At 42.6% G+C, this 23,339-nt stretch overlaps 1 protein-coding gene across 2 annotated transcripts in view; it reads right to left on the minus strand.

The window, feature by feature from the left end:
• The window catches only part of Dpysl3 (dihydropyrimidinase like 3), a 111,051-nt gene that overhangs the window by 26,182 nt on the left and 61,530 nt on the right, over positions 1–23,339 (minus strand). For both annotated transcript variants that reach the window (XM_051163062.1, XM_051163063.1), the window contains exons 2-3: positions 4,560–4,648; positions 1,897–2,081 (exon numbers count right to left, since the gene is read on the minus strand). In XM_051163062.1, the coding sequence (XP_051019019.1) occupies positions 1,897–2,081; positions 4,560–4,648 (274 nt within the window). The remainder of the gene's footprint in view (positions 1–1,896; positions 2,082–4,559; positions 4,649–23,339) is intronic.

Here is a 23,339-nt window from a genome sequence, read left to right on the forward strand (position 1 = left end):
GTACCTTGGTGCCTTCAAAGACAGTATTTTCGGTCTGAGTTTGCTGTCTGATCAACTGATAAGATGCATCCGAAGTGCCTCACTGATCCCTGGCACATGCTAGGTGTTTAGTAAGTGTTAGCTCATCGTGACTACTGGGGCTGAGTCACTACTAATGACCAAAGTTGTTTTTTCTCTTTCCTGGATAGAAGTTCTAGATACATGACAAGCATGAGTGACCAGAGCCCATGAACTTGATACTAAGAATTGGTTTCTCTGAGTTCAAATCCACTCTTTCTTTTCCCTGAAACCTTGGATGATACCTAGTTTTAAATAATTGTGGTTGTTACAGTAAGGGCTAGGCAAAAACTCCGCTCTCATCAATGGCCCATGGGGAGCTGGAGTAAAGTGCGAAATTGGTTCAACTTCCCTGAGAATGACATTGAAATATGCATCCAAAAAATCTGGACATTTTCTGACATGACTCAGTAATTATTCTCATGCTTAAGAATCATACCTAGAAAAATAAGATGTAGCTGTCAGCAACATTTAGTTTCTAGGGTGTATGGTTAATGTAGTATGCAATAAAAAACTGGAAGCAACTGACATTGAAAAACCTGAGTTCAGTTAAAAACATAGAGACGCATTCACTGGAGGATGAAAAACACCTATATTAAAAGACGTGGTAGAATATAAACAAATGAATGGAAAGACACTCATGATCCATGATTTAGTAAAAAAAAAAAAAAAAAAGGCAGCTTGAAATATGGCACAAATACTATGATGTTTTTGTTAAACTGGAAACTACATAGTAGCCAACTCTGAAGTGAAGTAGCATTACGTGGATCGCTTGCTTTCTGGGCGCCTAGCGTTTCTAAGTTACTTATGAAGGGCGAGACCGCATCTGTGGCTCCCTGTAAGCTTTATTTTCCACCTAGACCTCTCATTTTCCCTCTGCTCCTTCACTAATGTTGAAGACCAAGTATAAGGAACATTACAGGCATGCAGAAACGGGCCCAGTTCCTGGCCCAGACGGCAGCCAGCCAAGCCAAAGCCGCGGCCATCCATTTCCTCTCTCAAAGGAGCCCAAGTGCACTGATTGGAAAGTAAACACATCCAGCTACATTCTAATGCCTTCAAGGACACTAGGGCTTCCCTGGGCAGACAGCTGCTGAGAAGTCAGCTGGCTTCCTCCCATCAGCTGGGGAAAGAAGGCTCAGGCCTCTCTGGACTGCACCTTTTATGGCCTGGCTGCAATTTTTCTGGGCTTCCACATGCTAGTTAAAGTTGAACTTTGCTAGTGGGTCAGTCAAAAGGAAGGTCAAGACCCACTGTAATTCTGGCTCAGGCTGCTCGGTGACTGTGGGTAGAGGAACAGGATGCTAAGTAAACAATGCTCAGTCTCCTCTGAGTTTGAGGCTAGCTCTGGGCGAGTACCCAATTCACTGAGAGTCCTTGGGACAGGAAGGATTGCCTGAAATGCTATCAGTTCAGTATTCCAATGCCATGCAATTTCCCAAGTTTCTCTAGAATTAGTAGTTACCAGAAACACGACAAAACAAAAATAAATAAAGGAAACCAACTCACAGCTTTCCTAATCTTAAAAGATACAACGTGGTCAAACTGCAGCAAAGACCCACCAACACTAAATCCACCAAGACCCACTAATCTCCCAAGAGCTGTCAGTCTCAATGGACATTCTTGTGGACTTATCTTTCTCTTGGTTGCTTTCAGGGTAACAAGGCTCAAGGGTCTCCTTTGTGTAATTACAGGACGCTGACAGTTTTCCTCTGTTTCTCCATGAACCAAATTGAGAGAAGTATGTCTGGTGTCTGTTTTATCAGAGGGCTGGTGTGTGGCACCATCGGCAAGCACACAGGGCTGGGCAGCAGGAGTAGATCTAATCTGAGGACTTACTGATCATGGTGGTGCCGCCCGCTAAGGCAGCCTTCGTCCCTTGGAAGAAATCATCCACTGTGGTCATCCCCTTGTAAGGCATCTGGAAGTGAGTGTGGACATCAATGCCTCCAGGGATCACCATCTTCCCATTGGCTTCGATGGTCTTCACACCTCCAGGGACAATCAGATTGTCTCCAATTTGCCTGGTGAGACAGTGGAACAACTGGCAATTACAAAGAGCAACTCTCAAGACAAGAACAGGATGTAGGTGTTTTAAACACTGGGATCTTCCAAGTCACAAGTCCTGTAGTCTTTACACAATAGCTGTGTATACAAATTATTTTTATTGACATGAAATTGTCTGCACGCGACTATGTATTATCGTTTGGTATTGAAACCTATGGCTTGCCACTGTCTAGAGTACGCCATGTGAGTAATATCTTTACATAAATATTTTTGTTACTTCTTTCAGTTTGTGTTCTTTCACTCTAGTCGTGTGGGATAATGCTGGGGAATGCTAGGAGTGTGAAATAAGTGACTGTTAGGCATAACAGAAAAAGATACAGTACGGACTCAGTATAGCAGGTATGGGAACTTAGTCATCTTCTAAGAAGGTTCTCTGTGGCCTAAGCAAAGGCTTCTGATTGAATCTTTTCCCACCTCAGGCTCCTTTGTACTCTCCCACACCTTCCCTGACCAGCCAAAGGTGCCTCATTGCATATTCCCAAGGAAAAGAGTCAAGCATGCAGATATATTCCACATCCACTGCCTTTGTACTGTCAGTATCTCAAGAGAAGCTTCAAACCTCGAAGGATGATTATGGCACTCTCCCTACCCAGGAAGCCTCAGAGCATCCCAGGAAGGCGTCAGGGAAGAGCCAGAGGGAGTAGTACCTCAGTGAGCTCCAAAGGTGCACCTCACAAGAATGTGATAACTACCCCTCACAATGCTGTTTGAAGATCACTGCTTGAGGATTTTTGTTGTTGTTGTTTTTGTTTGTTTGTTTGTTTGTTTGTTTTTTAAGCTTTGATTTAGGCATCTGGTATACCTTGGATCTTGGATTCACAGTTTATATTAACACTAAATATTTCCTCTCTTGGGCACATGGGTTGCCCCACTCTTTGTGGTGTGAACAGTTTCCTTTCTGTACATAGCCAAAAAGATTCTCTTGGGGTAGTAAAATGTCCACCACTGACCAGCCAACTCTAGGTTCACAGCTAATGTGTTCCTGACGTGTCTAAGAGTTCAACTTCACCGCATCACCATGGGACCATTCCAGGGCCACCACAATTCAAAACACACTGTGAAAAAAATGCAGCTTCTGATTGTAATTCTCCTTTAGTCCAGTTACTGCCTAGCCCAGTTCTTGTTTTTCTTAGTTTTTCCACCAGGAGAAATAGAAATTGAGAACCAAGATGATGATGGGTCCATGTGGTGTGTGTGTGTGTTTGTATAAGTTTACATACATTTTCCACTCATTTTTACAACTAGTGCAATACTTTTTCTGAAGCAGAAATACTTCATCCACTTTTCCCCAACACACGAATTAACGTCTGTAACGTCTCAGCTTCCACCTACTCCTTTAACCATTCTTCTGCTTGAAGCTATGCTTAACCTGTGCAAGTGTGCTCCAATGGAGGCTACCCGGATTCACAGTCTTGGCTCTGCCTGTTACTAGTCATGGCCAAGTTAACTTTTACTCTCACCATGCTCCAATTCTTTTGGTTGTAAAATGTAATATTTCCTCAGTGGAGTCATATAGATTAAACGTTAATCCCTGCTAAACCCACAAAACACTATTAAGCACATTAGGGACCAATAAACATGAGCTGTTGTAATTAACAACTGCTCCCCCTGAATTCCATCTAGCCAGGACTTGATATTGCTAATACCTGATAATGCTGGATCCTATAGTCTTCCCTGAAAGACTATAAGGTCCTCCAAGGACCAACAAATGCTGATTTGAGCATGCAGAATGCCTGCTCTAGGATGTGACATAGCAGTGTTCACCACCTTACACAAGTGTGTTGCTGTTAGCCAAATGCCCCTGCTAGTAGGGCAAACTATATATATGAGGCACACACAACATCTTATTAATATGGTGGTGTACCTTGCTGTTCATGACATAATACCATGTTGATCAAATCTTGTTTAAAAACTATTAAATCACTGTTTAAAAAGCTGATACATAAATGTTAACTGTCTATGCTTCTTTAGTAGCAAATTATTCAACAGAGAAGTTGTAGATTCCTGATGAATGTATTTGGAAAATATGCCTGAAATATATGCTCTATTTGTACCCAGCTCTCCTAAGCCTTACCATTTGTCATGTTCACTTTTTCTAATCTAATCTAATCTAATTCTAAAGCCTTACCTGTAAAAAACAGAACAAAACAAAACACAAACAAAACCCAATAGTCTGTGAGTACCAAGATTTCACCTTAGGGCCTATTACATCCACTTTGATAATTTTAGGATTCTGTCACTCATGCACACTTCTCAATATCCTTAAAGACAGGAGTCACATCATTCAGTCATCTATGACCCATGGAATCCTCTTTAGTACAATTTGTACAAAAGGGCCCTCAGATTTATGCTTTTGGCCACATTTGGAGCTTTCATTTTATGAAATTGAAGCTTCTTCCTAGGCAGAGAGGAAGTAGAAGGTTTCATGTACATACTTTATCAAGCCATCCTCCATGTAAATGTCAGCATAAAAGGACTGGTCATCATTGACGATTCTCCCTCCCTTGATTAGAAGACGGTCACTCTGGAAGAGAAGGAAGACATGAATGAGTCCCTGTCCCGGTACCTAGGGGAAAAGGGTCTTGCCAACTCACTCTTGCAGACATCTGGTAAGAACAGACTTGGTAAATGACCCTCTGTGTGCTCAGTGAATTACACATTTGAATGTGCTGTATTTGTTGGGGATGCAGTTCTAATTCGAATTATTCCAGGGTTTCATTTTCTGCATCTGCAAGCTGTCATTGTCACAGGTTTATAAGAGTGTTTATATGACCTATATTTCTGTAATGAAACATTCAGTTCATGTTACATCACAATTTTGTTAGAGGACAAAGGTTTTTGGGTTTTGGTTTGGGTTTTGTTTTTTCCAAGACAAGGTTTCTCTGGATAGCCTTGGCTGTCCTGGTACTCTCTTCGTAGACCAGGCTGGCCTTGAACTCACAGAGATTCCTCTGCCTCTGCCTCTGCCTCCTGAGTGCTGGGATTAAAGGTATGCACCACCATGCCCGGCATGATGACAAAGTTTTAAAGTATAAGAGAACCATTGCTGGGAAAAGACAAAAATTTTAGTGTACTTATTTAACTTGGGTGGAGAAAAAAGTATGTAAAATTTAGATTTGCTTAGTTATAGTCAGTATTTCTCATATTCTCTTAATGCATTTCATGTTTTTTTCTTTTTTAATATCCATGATACATAATATTGAGTTTCATAAGGAGAATTTTAAAACAACTATATGATGCACTTTGACTATGAATGGATGTACTTGCTTATTGTTTTCATCATGAGAAAAAGTCTTAAAAAACCCGCAACTTACATGAAATTTAAGAATGATCCAACGTGGAACAATGAAAATATGCTCTATGGGTGGTCATAGTACACACACACACACACACACACACACACACACACACACACACACACACATTCTGTGCATCAGGGGAACATCAAATCAGAGTTTTCTGTAGACCATAAAGTGCACTGAATGAATGAATGAATGGAGTACAAAGTTGTGAGCTGTGCCTTTGTTCAGCCACGAACTAGAAAACTATTTCCAGAAGACTGGTGAGTAGAGCTGTGGCTATGATCAAGACTATTATTTAATTGGATTTGATGAAGAATTCAATTTACAGACTTTATCCATCCAGCCATCCAGCTACTAGGCCCCCACTGATTTGGCAAATAATTACTTACTATTGCAAAGGTGGGAAAAGCAGAGTCGTATAAAAGACTCAAGAGGTTACTGCCCTCGTGGGACATAAAGGGGGAGTTTGGTAATAAAGAGCTGAGATAAAGCAATGTAGAATGGGATTCGGTGTCACAGGACACAGGGAAGTGTGGTTAGTTTAGGTAGAAACTATGAAGGGTCTAGTAAGGAGAAAAAACATACAGGGATTGGCAGTGTAGAATTAGTGCAGAAGGGAAATGTATTGAGAATGAGTATTTGTTTTTTTGAAAAGCTGAGGAAAATCAGTCTGCAGAAGCTTCCTGCTCGGGATGTGAGTGGAATGAGATGAGGTTAGGGAGGCGGGGTGACTGCTCACATGGGGATTGTTAAGGTTTTATGTCTGAGGCCAGGCCTGGTGGTGCAGGCCTTTAAATTCAGTACTGGGGAGGCCGAAGCAGGCGATCGCCGTGAGTTCAAGACCAGCCTGGTCTACAAATTGAGTCCAGGACAGCCAGGACTATTACACAGAAAAATCCTGTCTTGAAAATAAAACCAAAACCAACCAACCAACCAACAAAACAAGAGTTTACATCTGAATGAAAATACACTGAGACACGTGGGAGAAATGAAAACCATGTGGAAAGCATTATTCTGCAACTCAATGTTTAAAGATGATGTTCTTCTTCACTACCCAGGGCTTAGGCGACAGATCCAGGTCAGAAAGACCAGTCAGGGCCTTTTAACTCTACAGATACTTGCATGTTCTTTCCCTGTCCTCTGCTGGAGAACACAGCTGAAGAGGAGATAGGTTCAGAGAAAAAAGTCCCATTGGCAGATGACTTCCGGATTTAGTAATGAAAGCTGTGGTCAAGGCTACAAAATGAGAGGTTGCACTTGGCCCCCATGTGGGATACGGAAAATTACCTCTTAACTCCTGCTACCAAGTGTTGCATGAGAATAAGAAGTTTCATCATGTCTTATCACCAGGGGAGCAGATGCTCCAAACATACAGATTAATGAAGCATTTAGGAAAGCTGTACATGTGCAACAAAGAAGCAACATGGCGGTCAAATCCAAAGCCCAACCACACATGACCTATAATCCCCTCCTGTTCTGAGTTCCAGTAGTAGCTGCATGAAGAAGTAATCGTGGTAACTATATAAGTTCATTTCCATAGCTCTATGCTTTTCTTTATCTTCCCAGGAAAGTGCTATGGTCAACCAGTTTGTGGAAAGGAGCCATGTTCTACCTGAATTAAATGATGAAACAGGAACCACCTAAAGATTCTAAGACCTGAGCCACTCTCGTTGACAAGCACTAACAATCAGCAAAGAGGCAACTGCTTTCTGGGTAGCCTTGATGTTTCCATACAAGGACAACACGAGTGAGTCCAGGCAGAATCAACACCACTGAGAGCACATCATTGGACGCTCTTCAAATGGTAATTAGATAACCCCTTTCTGGCTTAATGATGAGGAATCTAAACAAAGTCCAAAGACAAATGATAAACCTGGTGTAGGTCTTTGGCATGGGGGCCTAGGAGTGAGAGCATGAGGTGAGAGGCGGCAGGGCCCCTGATCCATGGGTTTTAAGTGTTGTTGTTATTATTTGTTTCCATTAGGCAGAACTGAAATATGAAAGTTTGAACTAACAGATCACAAAGATACACCTTCCCTGGGGACTCTCCAGCTTGCTCTCCACTTCCCTCACAACAGCCCACTTGACTCATTTTAATCCCATGTTGAATAGCTCTATTACCAACAGAAGCCTAAGCAAACTATTAGAATCTAAAATTTTGAGGGGCAACTATTGAGACTAATACTAAGGGACACAAGGGCTGTAAACAAACAAACAAACAAACAAACGAAGAACTACTGGTCACCCCCAAAGCAGGCAAAACTACTTATCTTTGCACACACAAAACAATGTTTGTTATGCATTCATGGACTAACTTCAGAGTTACAAATGTGACCAAATCAAAACCCAACAGTATGAGCAAACCCAGTATCTATGATTGTTATTGTCAACAAAGAGTATATGAGTTATGGCTTATGGGTTCTCATTTTCTATTCCTGGCATTGAGTCATCTAAGCCTCCGTAGACTGGCTCAGAATGCCCACTCTTCATCACATAATAATAAACACAAAGACTTGGGATATTTCCAGAGCTTTCTGGGATAATCTGGAAGGTACCCATGGTGGACTGGAAAATATCCACTATAGACTCAGGTATTCAAACACTTGTTTCCCATTTAGTGGTGCTGTTTGGGAAGGCAGTGAAGCCTTGTTGGAGGAAGTATGTCACTCGGGGTGGGCTTTCAGAATTTATAGCCTTGTCACACTTCCGTTTTACTCTCTCTGCTTTGCATTTGCTGTTGCAGATGTGATTCATTTCTCAGCATCTTGTCCTGCTTCTGCTGCCATGCCTCCCCCACCGCATGGACTCTCCCTCTGGAACTGTAAGCCAAAATAAGCTTTCTCCCATAAGTTGCTTTTGCCCATGGTGTTTTATTACAGCAACAGAGAAGCGACTCCTTTAGTATCTGTACTCTAAATGGACTCTGACATCAGCAGCTGAGGACGTTTCCTTGGACTCATGTTTCCCTCATGGCTAAGCACCTCAACGTCTTCCTGGCCAACACTAGCTCAGCCTACTTGCTGGTCAGCTCGGATCCAGTTATGTTCTTACTACTACTATGAGAATTCTGTAGAACGCTTCCGCAGGTGTGTGACCTTGTGTTAGGATTTACCATCTCAGAGCCTCAGGTGCTTTGTTTGTCTGAGAAGCACGGAGCAGGTCAATAATACCTATTTTACCTCCTAGGGCTGGCGTCAGGAATGAGAATGACGGAGGAGAGGGCAACCCAGCACACACAGTTAATACATCCAATACCATTCCAGTTTCTTCTTTTAGTTATCATAATTGTGCTAATTCCTCTAAAAAAAAGCCTTTTGGAGTCCCATATGCTCAAGCCAGATTCTGGCTCCTGTTTTCTAAATAGGAGCCTCACCCAGGTGCTACTGACTCCAAGCAACAGGGTAAGGCACTTTATCAATCAAACTCAAGGGCTCCTCTTTTGGCACAAAGCTGATCCTACACCCCAGGCGACTGTACCCAAAATAGTCACATGTTATTTGGGGGGACGTTTTGTAGCAGGTCTCTCTTCTCTGATACTGAATCTAAGTGTTGTTTTGTTTACACTGCTGGCCAGGTCTCTGCGGTAGGTAACTTGAGGAATCCATTAACTTTTCGCCTCTGTAATAAATCAGCACATTAGACCTGCCCCTTATGGCCCAAGAGTGTTAGTGCAGTTCATCAAGGGAATTGACCCCTGATCCTGGGTAGCATGGACTCTTAAAGTATGGTAAAACTCTGACCTTTTTCTTCCACTAGGGTATAGTGATGATTAAAGAAACAAAAAATAATTTTTGTGAGAGAAATTAAAAGTGATAGAAGACAGAATGAGGGAGGGACAGGAAGGAGAAAAAGAATATAAAAACAACACAGTTAAAGTTGCTAAGGACAGGAATAAATGACTTGGTGGCTGATTCAAACTAGGAAGGAAGAAAAAAAAATAAAAAAGAAAAAAATCTGGAACTCAAGCCTGATGGACCTGTTGTTTGACAGTCTAGCTTTCTCCTCTAGTCTTTAATATAAAGACTAGCATGCAGCACCTCTGTCTGAGGCAACACAGACACATCCAGGTGAAGCCAGAGCCTCCCCTTTGACTTCTTTGCAGCCCCTAGGTCAGCCAGAGAACAGTACTTAACCCTGTGTGTTCTAGCAGACACCCCAGGTGCTCAGCATAAAAGCTGCAGTCCCAAGAAGAGAAAAGGAAAACACAGGAAGAACAAGGCGTTTTCCAAAATCAAGTCTCTGGTGACCTGGACTCAAATCATAAGGAGCAGACCCTGACCCTTCCTGGAGATCTGAGATGCCTTTTATGATGTAGATGAAGGCACAGGTGGTTATTTTAAATGGATTCCCACTTGGGCAATTAAATCTCACTTCCTAGAAACACTCTCACCCTTAACAATAGGTCAGGATGATGAACTAGAGGGATGAAAATCTTGTTAAACCTGGATCTCTAAAATAATCCTGTTGATTTATAGGGGGGTGGCAAGGGGTACGGGGTGGAGATGGATTCAGAAAAAGGTGCCTGCGAGGCTCTCAGCATTCAGAGTTCTCAGCCTGCCTCTGAATGAATGCAGTTCCTTGGGAAAGGTTTACCGCAACCTGGTTTTGGAAAATGATGTTACCTCTATGGATTTCAGGCTCTTGGTAAAATAAAGAAAATAATGCCATTTTCTTGTGGTTCTGGTAAGGATTTGAAGAGATGCTCTGTGAAGCACTAAATGACTTGAACGCTAAATCCCCAGTGCACGTTACGATTTGTATTATTGTTCGCACTGCAAAGCGCCAGTCATAAATAAAAGTTGAGCAAATAGCCAGGTGTGGTGGCGCAACTCTATAATCTCAGCACTCTGAGAGGAGGAGGCAGGTGGCACAACTCTATAATCTCAGCACTCTGAGAGGAGAAGGCAGGTGGCACAACTCTATAATCTCAGCACTCTGAGAGGAGAAGGCAGGTGGCACACGCCTTTAATCCCAACACTCAGGAGGCAGAGGCAGGCAGTCGCCCTGAGTTTGAGGCCAGCCTGGTCTACAAAGAGAGTTCCAGGACAGGCAGGGTTACACAAAGAAACTGTCTACAAACAAACAAACAAACAAGAGTTGAACAAACACTTCGTTAATCAGAATATAACAGACCTTTCCATATAGGAGATTTCAGTCATTAGACCCCAGCCTGCTCTTAGCAGCTTTTCCGTGTTCTTACCAAGGCTGTGTTTAACCAAGGCTTCTCTTACACCCATCCCCTCAGGGCAAGTTCCCTGGCCCTTCCATTCTTCCTCTGCAAATGAGCTTCCTGAAAGGCAGCAACTACTTACTCACTTCCAGCAGAAACTGGGAGTGGAATATGAGGTCTTTGGGTTTTGGGGTTGTTTCGTTTTGTTTTTAAGATGGGTATGTGTGGGGGTGGGGTGGAGTGGGGGGTGTGTTTCTGTATAGCCCTGGCTGTGCTGGACTCCCTTTGTAAACCAGCTGGCCTTGAACTCGAGATCTGCCTGCCTCTGCCACCTGAGTGCTGGGATTAAAGGTATGTGCCACCATGCCTGGCCGGGTGGTGAGGTTTTGAGTCTGGCCCACACCCATGCTCTTCACCCAGCACATGGATCTGTTTCCAGGGCCCAGGGTGACACTCATGACTTTGAGACAGAGAGAGAAAAAGCGCCACATGAAGATGGACTCTCAGGAGCAATGTAGGTTACAGCTCTGAGTCCTCCCTGTTATAGGGCACAGCTTGATAAAGTAAACTTCTCAAAACCACTTTCTTCCACTTGTTATCTAAAGGACCACTCAGAGGACCACAAAAGCTTGCTGGATGCAAGTGAACTTGACAGACTCCTTTCAAAATGCAGCGGACTATGCAGAGTACACAATATAGGGAGTGCACTGTTTTCATTTTATCATCGTGGGTTTGGTCCTGGTTGGATGAAAATGCGAAGGAAAAACAATGAAGAGAGCAGTAGCTAGCAGCAGTATGACACAGGGCACGGTGACTGCTCAGTCCTGGGGACTAGAACATCAAAGCCAACCATATGCATTCTTCTCTTGTCAACCACTTAAAAGATGTAACTATCAAAGGCCTTGATGAGTGACAGGGTCTGTCCCAGGTCACAGTGGAATGAACTATAGATGGCTCTTTAATCCTAGCTCCCTGATAACAGTCAACCTTCAATGGGAGTCTAGACTTGGATAAGTGGATGGTCAGGCACGTAAAGAAACACAGAGGGGATGATATTAGCACAGGACAGGAGTGGCCAGGGGAAATCCCCATTTTTGTAGGTCAGCTGGATCTAAAACGGTCGGTCAGTCTAGTCACACTCATACCCTCCTTCATGGTATCTGATATATTCTCATTCAAACTATGCTCTTAATCTACTTACTATTACCCTTAAATAATGCCTTGAAAAGTAAACTTACTACCATAAATTCAAAGCCACCAATAGTAAACTCAGGGATACATGCAATTAAGACACTACAATTACATTTGTAATCAGTCACCTTGAGGAAAGTTCAAAAAGGTGACCTCAGTTGACTATTTCACTTCAAAGATCGCTAAGTGTGAGGAAAGTGTTAAAAAGAGACTAGGACCATACTGAGATTTCCCCCTTGATCTAAAAGGGAACTGATACAACAAACACGAATTCCAGTCCTGATGTTGGCACATTGGTTCTGTTAGTAAAACGCAATTGCCGCCAAGCCTGAAATCCTGTATTCAATCCACATGGTAGTTGGGGGACAGACTCCCTAAAATTGTCTCCTGACCTCTGTATGTTCATCATGGCATGTGCTCCTTCCCCACAAATATACTCCCCCCCCCACACACATACAAATACATGAATAAATAAGGGCATTTTAGAAAATATTTACTTTTGATTTTTTTGAGACATGGTCTCTCTGTATAGCCCTGGCTATCCTAGAACTCACTACATAGAGCAGGCTGGCCTCAAACTCACAGTTATCCACCTGTCTCTACTGCCCTGGTGCTGGGATTAAAAGTATGTACTACCACTGCCTGGCAATAAATGTTATATAGTCTTTAAAAACATACCATTACAGCACTGAAACACAGAGCAGTCTAACACAGGTCTACATGCCAAGGTGTACCAATAAGAATATGGGCAGCAAGAGCAGGGCCAAAGTAGAACGGCAGAGACGCCGCAGACACTAGGCAGCTCCTTAGAGAGGAAAGATTATTTGGGCTCATCTTAAAGAGTCAGCTTGAGGGGACAGGGGCAAGGAGCACAATAGAGAATAAGAATAGTCCAAAAATAATACATTTCAAGTCAGAGAGGAAGAGGAGACATGACATAGCCCCCACTGGGTGTTTGGTTGGGGAAAACTAGAACAGTTGCTTTCTGGACAGACATGAGCATTGACTGGACTTTACAGAGCTCATGGAATTCAGAGAGTAGGGAAGCAAGGGCTGTATTGGCATCCTGGCCACTATGTTGTGTGTGGTTTCAGACAAAGGATTTGACCTGTCCCTGAGCCTCAGCCCGAGAGCTGGTGAGGTAAATATCTCTTGGAAAGCACATGCAAAGAAAACAAAACAAAAACAAAAACAAACAAACAAACAAACAAAAAAGCCAGGCATGGTGATGCACGCCTTTAATCCCAGCACTCAGGAAGGGCAGAGGCAGGTGGATTGCTGTTAGTTTGAAGTCAGCATGGTATACAAAGCGAGTCCAAGACAGCCAAGGCTAACACAGAGAGACCCTGTCTCGAAACAACAACAGCAAAACAAACAAACAAACAAGAAAAGAAAACACATGCATAATCGAGAGAGTACAGAGAGGAATGCTTACATCATGGGCAACCATGAGCACTAATGGCATAATGGAGGGTGGGGCATACAGATGGCCTGTAAGTGGAAGCTTTACAAATATGACTGCAGCTACTGTTCTATGACATCTACCATATCACTTTTATTATACAGATGTTGATGTGCTGGGTACTTTACTGTCCAGTTGACACAGTCTGGTGTCATCTGGGAAGGGGAAACTCAGTTGAGAAAATGCCTCCCCATCAGATTGGCCTGTAGGCAAGCTTTTGGAACTTTTTGGGTTTTTTGGATTGATGAATGATGTAGGAGGGTCCAGTTCATGGTGGGCGGTACCATGCCCAAGCTGGCAGTCCTGGGGAGTGTAAGAAAGATGGCTGAACTTGAGCCTCAAGGGAGAACAAGTCAAAAAGCAGCTTTTCTCCAAGGCTTCCGCTTCTGCTCCTGCCTTGACTTCCCTCAGTGATAGACTGTGATGAGGAAGTGGAAGCCAAATAAACCCTTTCCACCCCAAGATGCTTTTGGACATGGTGTTTATCACAGCAGTAGCAGGCAAAGTAGGACAAGAGCCAAAGCCACAAGGTTAGCACAACAATAAAGGAGCTATTTTCAGTATACTAAATCCTCTAAGGCATGGCGCAGACTGTAAAATCTAGGAAGGCCCAAAGAACAGTGGGATCTTGGAAAATCTACTTCATACCACTGCTGTGGATTCTGCATTGCTTTCCCTTAGATTTTTGTGATGATTAATTTTGAGTGTCACCTTCATAAGGTCTAACATCAACTGAAAGATACATCTAAGTGAGTCTTTGAGAATTACCAGAAAAGGGTAACTGAAAGTTTAAGGAAAAGGAAAAAGGCCTCTTCCAGAGTGGAAAATGCATTCTATGGACCACCCAGATATAAGGATGCCCAAGAAACCAACCAGTCTTGCTTGCCTGCCTGCTTTTGTTTCTTGACAATGAATACATCTTATGCTCCAATTAGACTCAAGTTCTTCATCCTTCCAATGTGGGCCCAGTTGCAGAGAATCTCTTGGAATCTTCTAGGTCTTCAGTGAAGATTACACTGCTGAGGCATCTAGCTCAGTGGACTGAGTAGCTGTGGGCGTGTCATTACCACGTGCTGAGGGCCATTATTGGGCAAACCAGCCCTTTATTGTGTAAGGCGTTCTAGTACCACCCCTCTTTATAACATACACACATTCCACTGGTTCTGTTCTTCCCTAGAATCTCAAACCCCACCCACTATAGGTGAAAGCTCTCTCTGTGCATGCGTTCAACTGAGCTCATGTTGGGCAGCATCCATATCCTGCCAGTGCTGTGCTTATGCCATCAGGAAATGAACATGAAAATTCATCCTGGGCCGTGATTCCAAGGACAAACAAATTTAATATGTCAGTCCCGAAACACATGCTTACATGACAATTAGCCAGGATGTTTGATGTCAGATATAGGCAGAAATTAAAGATAAGACTGTAATAAAAGTAAGCCAGGAACACAAGCAACAACGCAGAGTAAAAACAAAGAGGATAAGAAGAGAAACAGCAAAAGGGTTAGTGATTGCCAGCAGATGGGAGTACAGGGAGGGGTGAGTTGGTAAAAAATAAAACGGCACATGGAGGCTTTTCATAATGGCGAACTCTCTCGGAAGATGCTGTAATGGTGGCTAAACAGCATCATCCATTCAGCAAAGAGACTCCTGAGAGAAGCTGTGCTGCTAACAGTGGTATCAGTGTTGGCTCATCTGCACCAAGTGTGCCCAACCAACTCGAGGTAAGACTGGGAGCCCTCTGTACTCCATGTGCAGCTTTTCTACAATCTTAGAACCAGTCTAAATAGCACGCTACATAATGAGAGGGGGTGGGCATGTGTGCTGTTTTGCAGAGACCACAGAAGCCACACAGGCCTTGTTTGACATGAGTCTGAATGAAAATTGCTGATTTGAATATGCAGGTGTGGTCTGAACAAATTCTGGCCAGAGTAGGGAAGCACTAATTTATAACAGTATGTGATTTACAACATTTACTAGAAACTTTTCACACATCAAAATGGCCATAAATTAATGTGCTTTTGTTCGAGAAAACCTCAATATAATGCTGACTTACAGGCCCTCATCATCCGCATGAACTGATGAGGTTAACTCACAGCCTGATGCCAGATAAGCAGTCAATGGAGAATCAATGATTGCAACATAGGAAATGCATTCCAGTGGGAAACTGAGGACCTGGTGTGGGCTCACACTGACACTAAGAATACTCAGACAGGGTCCAGGGATGGGAGGCAGTCATCTAGGGGGCTCATTTTTATTCTGTGAATCCTAGAAAACCCTTAGAAACAATTTTTAAGAAAGATGTGTGAAATTTAATGCCAGACTTAAAAATGTAAAAAGAATTTAGTTGACAGAATGGCCATGCTGGAAATCAAGACAGTAACCACCTGGAAAATAGCAGCTAACAGAAGGAGGAAAGGAAAGTCTAGAAGTAACTTTAGCAGGGAACAGAAGTAACACTCAGTCTGAATTATTACCGGAAGCTCAATAATGGGAATGTCTAACAACGTGGACCTGGGTTAAGGAAATTCAGTGGACGCGTACATTCAGGCTCTGTGCACAGCATGAACCCGGAAGTCATCACCACCCAGGTTAGAAGGTGACAAAGGAGGAAGTAATTCCTAGAACTGGGAAGGGTTGATGTATGCAAGTACTGCATGGTAGAGAGCTGTATACCTTCCCTGGGTACCTTCAGCCATCTCAAGCCCTGCAGGAAGCAATCAAGGGGGGAAAGTGCCTCTACTTCCCTATGACTTCCACCCCCACCGAATCTCCTACTGATACCAACTAAAGCCCAAAGACAACAGAGACTATTAATGAGGATCATAAAGCCCAGGGCGTGGGGCAGGGTCACAAAGGAGAAAAGAGAAACAAGAGAACAAGGAACATTCAACAATGAGCCATGATTTAATAAACTGTGATATAATTATTATTTTATTAATACTTGGGGGATTTTGTTTGTTTGTTTGTTTTTCAGTACTGGGAACATCTCAAGAGCTTTCAACATGCTATATAAATGATTTACCACTGAGCTGAACCCTCTCTCCAAGGCTATTTTGCATTTATTTGTTGTGTGTGCGTGTGTGCGTGTGTGCGTGTGTGTGTGTGTGTGTGTGTGTGTGTGTGTGTGTGTGTGTGTGTGTGTGACATACATTCCACAGCATGACTGTGGAGGTCAGAGGTCAGAGTTAGTTCTCTCCTTCTATCAAGTATCCAGGAGATCAGACTCAGGTTGTCATGTGTGCCAGCAAGCTCCTTTACCCCCCGAGCCATTTCTTTGGCCCCAAATTATCTTTTCACATTCATTTGTTTTGTGTGCCAAAGCATGTTAAATCTATATTTTGAGCTGATGGGTGGGCAAAATAGGATGTAATTTTTGTCAAAATGCACAAAACATTAAACGTACACCTATAGGGCTGGAGAGATGGCTCAGTGGTTAAGAGTACTATCTGCTCTTCCAGAGGTCCTGAGTTCAATTCCCAGCAACCACATGATATATATTAGTCTAGATTTAGGGTTGGTCTTCAGACCTCAAATGATCCAGATTTATGTGGGTCTTCCTACTCAAAGAATTCCTACTCAAATCCCTCACAGGTGTGCCCAGATGCTTGGGCTCTAGTTAGTACCAGATGTGATCAAGTTAACAACTAGGATTGGCCGTCACATATGTGAATCATGCTTTTGGGTGGACAGGAGAAAGATCTGGGAGAGTAAACAATAGATTGCTCTCATGGTAATAGCAGTAGGATGGGATGCAGAAGGCAATATGAAGAATCATAAAAGCTCTCCATTCAATTACTTTCATTATTTAGTTGCAAAAGATACAAGACACCTTATAACTTTTGAAAGAAATTTGATACGGAAAATTACAAAATGGATAGAGACTGAAGTGATTGCTATGGTCTGATGTGACACCAAGAACATGGATTTTTTTAAAAAAATGAATGGCATAATATCAAGGAAAGTTTGATTCCTAAAGAGCCGAAGGAAATGGAGTAATGTACAAAAGTTCACCATGGTTCACACATCAAGATTTCCATTAGCAAAATCAGGGAGAGGGAGGGAGTAACAAAATTGAGCTACAAGACTGGCCAACCAAATAGACTTGTAGCAGAATTGAGGTCCTGTGATTTAGCACAATGATATTAATGGATGGACTTGCGTTAATACCACACTGGAAACTCCTAAGTCCATAGAAAGACAACAAAATGTGACAGATCATTAGAAATCAAGAGCCTTAGATCTGTGGCTCCAGCAGGTGATGTCTTGTGTCTGCAGTGTGGATGAATGGTCCACACCCCTCTTTTAAGACGCCCTTCTCCTTTTTAATCATTTCTGACTGGCAGCAAGCTTTGACTGGATCTTTACAGTGACAGGAAAGCCTAGTGAAATTCTCACCCTATTGCTTTTCAGAAACAAGAAACCTTTTCACTAACTCTGAAAGCCAGCCAAAATGTAATTCCCAGAAGTGAAATGCAGGGTAGGGCCTTGGAATATTGAGCGGCTCCTTCAAATGACAGGCGATTGCGCCCAACAATTTGTAGAGGCCACAGGGCTCTTTTTCCAAGTCTCAGATTATACTTTAACAGTTGGTGGGGACTTCCTGGGAATCATGGTTAAAAGCACGCAACCGCTGACTTACGCAACTCCCTAAAACTGGCCCGCGGTGGACACGTTTTTATAGAAGGCATAGCTTGCTGTGTCCCAGCTCTCACTTATGCACCAGGGGAGAGGGGCCTGTTAGAAAGGGTGTTGGTGAAAGGCACTGTTTCAACGCCCAGAGATGGGCTCGGGCTTGCTGTAACTTGGCATCCAGAGGAGAATAAAGAAGGGCCCCTCATCCTCTTCACAGTGCAAGAATCCAAGCCCTGGGTCTGTGCCAGGGCAGCCTGACAGAGCAAGGAAGAAGGCCTTCAAGAAAATGGTTGTTGCCCTCCAAGACTGCAGAGATCCTCCATTTTGGATACAGAAAACTTTGAACAAATGCCGATTTTTTAAAAGTGAGAACCCACTGGGCATGGTGGCACACAGATGTATCTCTGTGAGTTCAAGGCCAGCTTGGTCTACACAGTGAGTCCAGGACAGCCAAGACTACACAAAGAAACTCTATCTTGAACAGCAAACCCATAGTGAGAACCCGTACCTCGGGATGAAATCATCAATCTTGTTGCCTATCTGCTTCCCTTCCCTCTGGTCTCAAAAAACAGTTTGACTTTTCACTTTTTTTTTTTTTTAACTTTTATTCAGCTCAGTGAATAAATAAACTTTAACTATTTTTTTTTTTTTTTTTGTAAAGACCACAGCACAATTCTCATAAAGAACTTTAGGGTGGGAAGGTAGGCCATGTTTTTGCTGGTCCTTTCTTGACACACAAAACATGTTATGGTCATGGGTAAATTCTCGTGTTCTCAGTCTTCCACCTGGTTGAAAAGCCTGTACGTACCCACAGCCCTGTCTTGACTAGAAAGGCATCAATTAAAGCAACAGCTATTTTGACTTACCAGTCCCAAATTATATGGACAGGGAAAATTACAAATGCTTTGCGAACATGGAAGAACTAGACTGAAATTAACTCTTGAAATAATACAAATGAGGGCTCACTTTAAAATAATCAGAACTTGTGACAAAGCTTTCTTCATCTTCAACTTCTCAGGCTTTGGGAATGAGTGGCAGTTTCCGGAGTGCGTTCAAGATGCTTCCTATTCGTGAGCACGCTAACATTACAGGGATATGTTGCCCATATTTAATGACAAGCTGACTTCATTCTTACCCACAAAGCCATGAAGCTGTGCCCCCATTGTCTTGGTCATGACTTAACACTCTATTTTCCTAGCATCTGGGAGAACAACCTTTCAGAATTGTTCTGCCATAAGCCCTTGTGGTTTGCATCTGGCCAGAAGTGTTTCAGATTCAACTTTATAGTTGCCAGCCTTCTGTGCCCAGCAATTGACACAAGATATACACCGTGAGGCTTATTAAATTATGTTCAAAAAGTAGCCAAGTATAAGCTCAGTCACATGTCTATTAATAGCCTCCCACACACACACCCCTGCCATTCCAACTCTTCCTCTTTCCTACCTTATCTCACTCCTAAGGGTAGGCCAAGCAAGGCCTTGCTTAGACAGCAGGGAACCACACAGATACAGTCCCTTTACCACTGAAAAGATAGTCTCGTGGCCTTTTGTTATTACATGTAACTTGTACATTACATATGGGCTCTTATGGCATTTTCAGACAGATGTGTCAGTATGCTTTGTTCTAATTGGTTCCTTTCCCCCACTGCTCTCCCTGTGCTCCTTGGCTCCCTCTCTCTGATTCCCTTCTCTAAATGGTCCCCAATTCTCTCCTCATATATCATCCTGTTTCCTTGCTGCCCCTGGGACAGCACCTTAGTTTAAAGTCAGGGTACAATGTGATGTTTTATTCATTCACGGGTCTGTTTCTTTGCTTGGTGTTTGTAAATGTGTCTAAGGGTAATTTAGTAAACAACAACAACCAAAATCTGCCACTATGATGACTGGAAAGGGACCGAACAAACAAGGATCTAGATAGAAAGGTATAATCTCAGCAGAGACCGGGGCCATTCAGAAAGAAGACAGGCCAGCGTGGAGGTGGGTGAGGGCATAGAACTACTTTTGATTGCTTCCCAAGAAGGGGCATTTAAGAAGTTCTCAGTAAAGAAAGTTCTCAATGGCAGGAAGATCTTAGGGGAAAAAAAAATCCTATGTTCGCTTTGAGACAACAGCAAATACAGACACTGTAAGTTAGAAGCAAGCATGTGACCAAGGACAAGCAGGATGTGAGGCCAAGCCACCGGAAGGCAGTGGCAGCAAGAGGCACATGCAGCCTCAGGAGCCAGGGCTGGGTTTTACCTGTGGTACTACAGAAGACATCTCAATAAGACAGTCACTCGGCCTGGTCTATATGTCAAAGAGGCACCGTGATTATCCATGGAGAATAAATTTATGGGTGAGCACAATGGAGCACTGGGGGTGGGGGGGGTTCTTACAGTAAGATGAGGGGCCTAAGCTATGGTGGAGCTAGTAATGAACAGCAGTGAGCAGTGTCTGAATTAAACATCTTACTGCAAAGCTCAAGCTTGCAAAGGTCAAGCCAAAAGGCAGAGCAAGTATATTTAGCATGTACGGGGAAGCATCAGCTCTGCACAGCGGCAGACAGGAGAGAGTACTGCGTGGCTGTTTTCTACTTTCTTCTTGGTTTTCATTAATTGCACATTTATCACCTTATTTATTTCAATACAAATAAACTAAAATCTTAAAGCTAATTGAGATAATTCTAAAGTATGCTACAGAAAAATCTGGTGTAGAGTTTCTACTCATGATTATGTCTGTATGGATTTGGTTTCCTGCTTTTAGCAAAAGTGAGCAGAGTGGGTAATTAATTCTCTTTTGGAGGGTCAGATTTCTTCAGGGTCAGGGATCTGCCACTATAAATGTCAGTTCTTTATTGCATGTAGATTATTTATCCCTTCATTTTTTGGATGTATACACTCTAGAGAAACCCAACTACATTGTCTTTGTATAGTCCTCTACCTTACTTTTTACTCTAAAATCAGAAGGCATACGCTTGTCTAACCTCTGAACCAGGTTCAAGTTTACTGAGGCTCTTCATAGCCAAGATGAATGCTCTCACGCTCTCTCCGGGAAGGAGCTTGGTATTTAGTGAAGACTTGAAGTCAGCTAAGAAGGTAAGGTTGGCCTCGCATCCCATGAAAAGACCCAGGCCTTTAGCTTTCTGGACCTCAGCTCCCTCATCTCTGAAGTAAGGCTGATAGTAACTATATCCCAGGCACGTTACAAGGTTTGAATATGATGCTTCCATCTGTTTGTTCACGCTATAATTTCTTATAAATAATAGTTCTTGTCAAAGAAGATCCACATGGTGAAGGTCTCTGTCTTTAACTAGAGAATTTTTACCCCGTGAGACCCTGTGAGGGCCTGCAGGTCTGATGCTATGGACCAGCAAGTGTGGCTGCTGAGACCTGTCTCCTGAGTTTGCACACCACCAGCTGTTCTTCCCAGGATCTTTAAATGTGTGTGTGTGTGTGTGTGTGTGTGTAGGGGGGTATGTATGTGTAAGATATTTTGATTCATATTGGATTAAGACTGGCTCTTAATGGCTTTCTTTGACTTCATTCTCTAAATGTGGGAAAAATTTCCAAATCCAGCAAGGGGAAATGCCACTTAAAAGAAAAAAAAATTTTTTTCTATATGACCTTTGACAAATGACTTTACCTCTTACCCTCGCTGTTTTAAGATATAAACAAAAAGACTGGGATAACAGGGCATTTGTCTTCCTGCCCTTAACCAAGTGAAACACACTCTCATGTCAACTTTTGTACCAAAAAGAATGTGTCTGTGATAGACCGGAGAAGGTCTGAAGCACAAATGAAGTAGATATTCTTTGGGGAATGACCCAGAATGAAGTCTCTAGAAGCAAAGGATTGTAGCCAATTGCTTTAAAGCCTTTTAAATTGCTTGAAACTTTCCCTCTCTACGAGGCCATAATTTAAACCTGCTTTGTTGGATAAATCAGAAACCCATTTCTGAATTATCAATGTCCTTATACAAAATAATCTCATGAAGATCTGGGGCACAGATCAGCTCTGAGGGAAAAGAGCGGGTAATTTCAGATGTAGATTTCTTGGAGAGAATAAAGGGAAGAAATACAGAGACAATGGAAAATGAAAACCAACTTCTAGGCTTACAGGTTAAGCCAGCAAGGAGAGGGGCAAAGAAGAGGCAGCCACATTCTCTCTCTGGCTGTGCAACCCCAGCTTCCTGGACACCACCCAGGTCCCCCAACATCAGAATGTCAAGACAGCAGAAAGGCAAGCAAAGGGTGTTGATGAGAAAACAACTCATTGGAGGGATGAAGGAAACAGAGGAAAGGGTATGTTTCATGGAAAATGGTGCAATGTTGTAGAGAAGGCAACCATGAGATTCCTAAGATTCAATCCAGTTTTCTGAGACCTGGGAGTTGAGTGAGTAGACAAATTCTTCTTCTCCTCACATGGTAGCTTTTCCTTTGATCTCAAATATGGATCCAGAGATGAAAAGTAAGGCCACTCTAGTTTTTGTTGCTACAGAGATCTTAGAGACAATTCAAACTTAGGGAAAAAAAAATCAGAATTAATTTAACTGGATTCCCCAAGCAATGGGATTATATATTGAGCAAGTTAAAACAACTTTATGGAAAAGTGTTTAAAATAAAAAATGAAATACTATTTTAGAAAGACAAAGGGGATATTAAAAAGCATGGATAATATGGTGTAATTTTAATAAGTGATACATATAAGGAAAAATTGTCTGATGGTCATACTAATAAACTTCCCAGTGGCTATTTCTTGCTAATACCATTGGCAGTTGTGCTTATTGCCTTTATTTTATTTATATCTTTGATAAATTCTTCTACAACTACCTTTTTATGGAAAAAATCTTTATTAAATTTGAATGCTCAGTAACTTACCCTGGGAAAAACCATAATTCAATTGGGCTTTTGTTTCCTCACCTGTACAGAGAAGCTGAGCTCTCAGTTATAGCTCGAAGGACACTCTTGACTGCATTAACGTTTTTGTTTTTTGTTTTTGTTTGTCTTCATTTTTCAATACAGTGTTTCTCTTGTAGTACTGGCTGTCCTGGACTTGCTTTGTAGACCATGCTGGCCTCGAACTCATAGTCATCTTCCTGCCTCTGCCTCCCAAGTGCTAGGATTAAAGGCATGCACCACCATGCCTGGCTACATCAAAACTTTAGAACTAGAGAAAACTGAACTTCCCATCTCCAGAACCTTGACCACAATTATGTGTAGTGTAGGTCCTCAATGTGAACGTGAAATTCCCATTGTCAAGAGAAACCTCTCGCTGGTAGTTTTTCTAATTCATTATAAAGTAGCCTTAATGATGAGGGTAAGGTCCACCTCACTGCCCAGGTGCTCACGTAAATAAGACAGGTTAGGCGTTTAGTGGAGAGGCTGAGAAGCTTCTGGATGAGAAGCAGTGATTACTGGTCCAACCCCCATGAGAGAAGCCAATGAGCTGCTCTTCATATTTCTTGCACCACTTATGCCTC

This window comes from Acomys russatus, chromosome 20 (genome assembly GCF_903995435.1).
Source record: "Acomys russatus chromosome 20, mAcoRus1.1, whole genome shotgun sequence".
Classification (NCBI taxonomy): domain Eukaryota; kingdom Metazoa; phylum Chordata; class Mammalia; order Rodentia; family Muridae; genus Acomys; species Acomys russatus.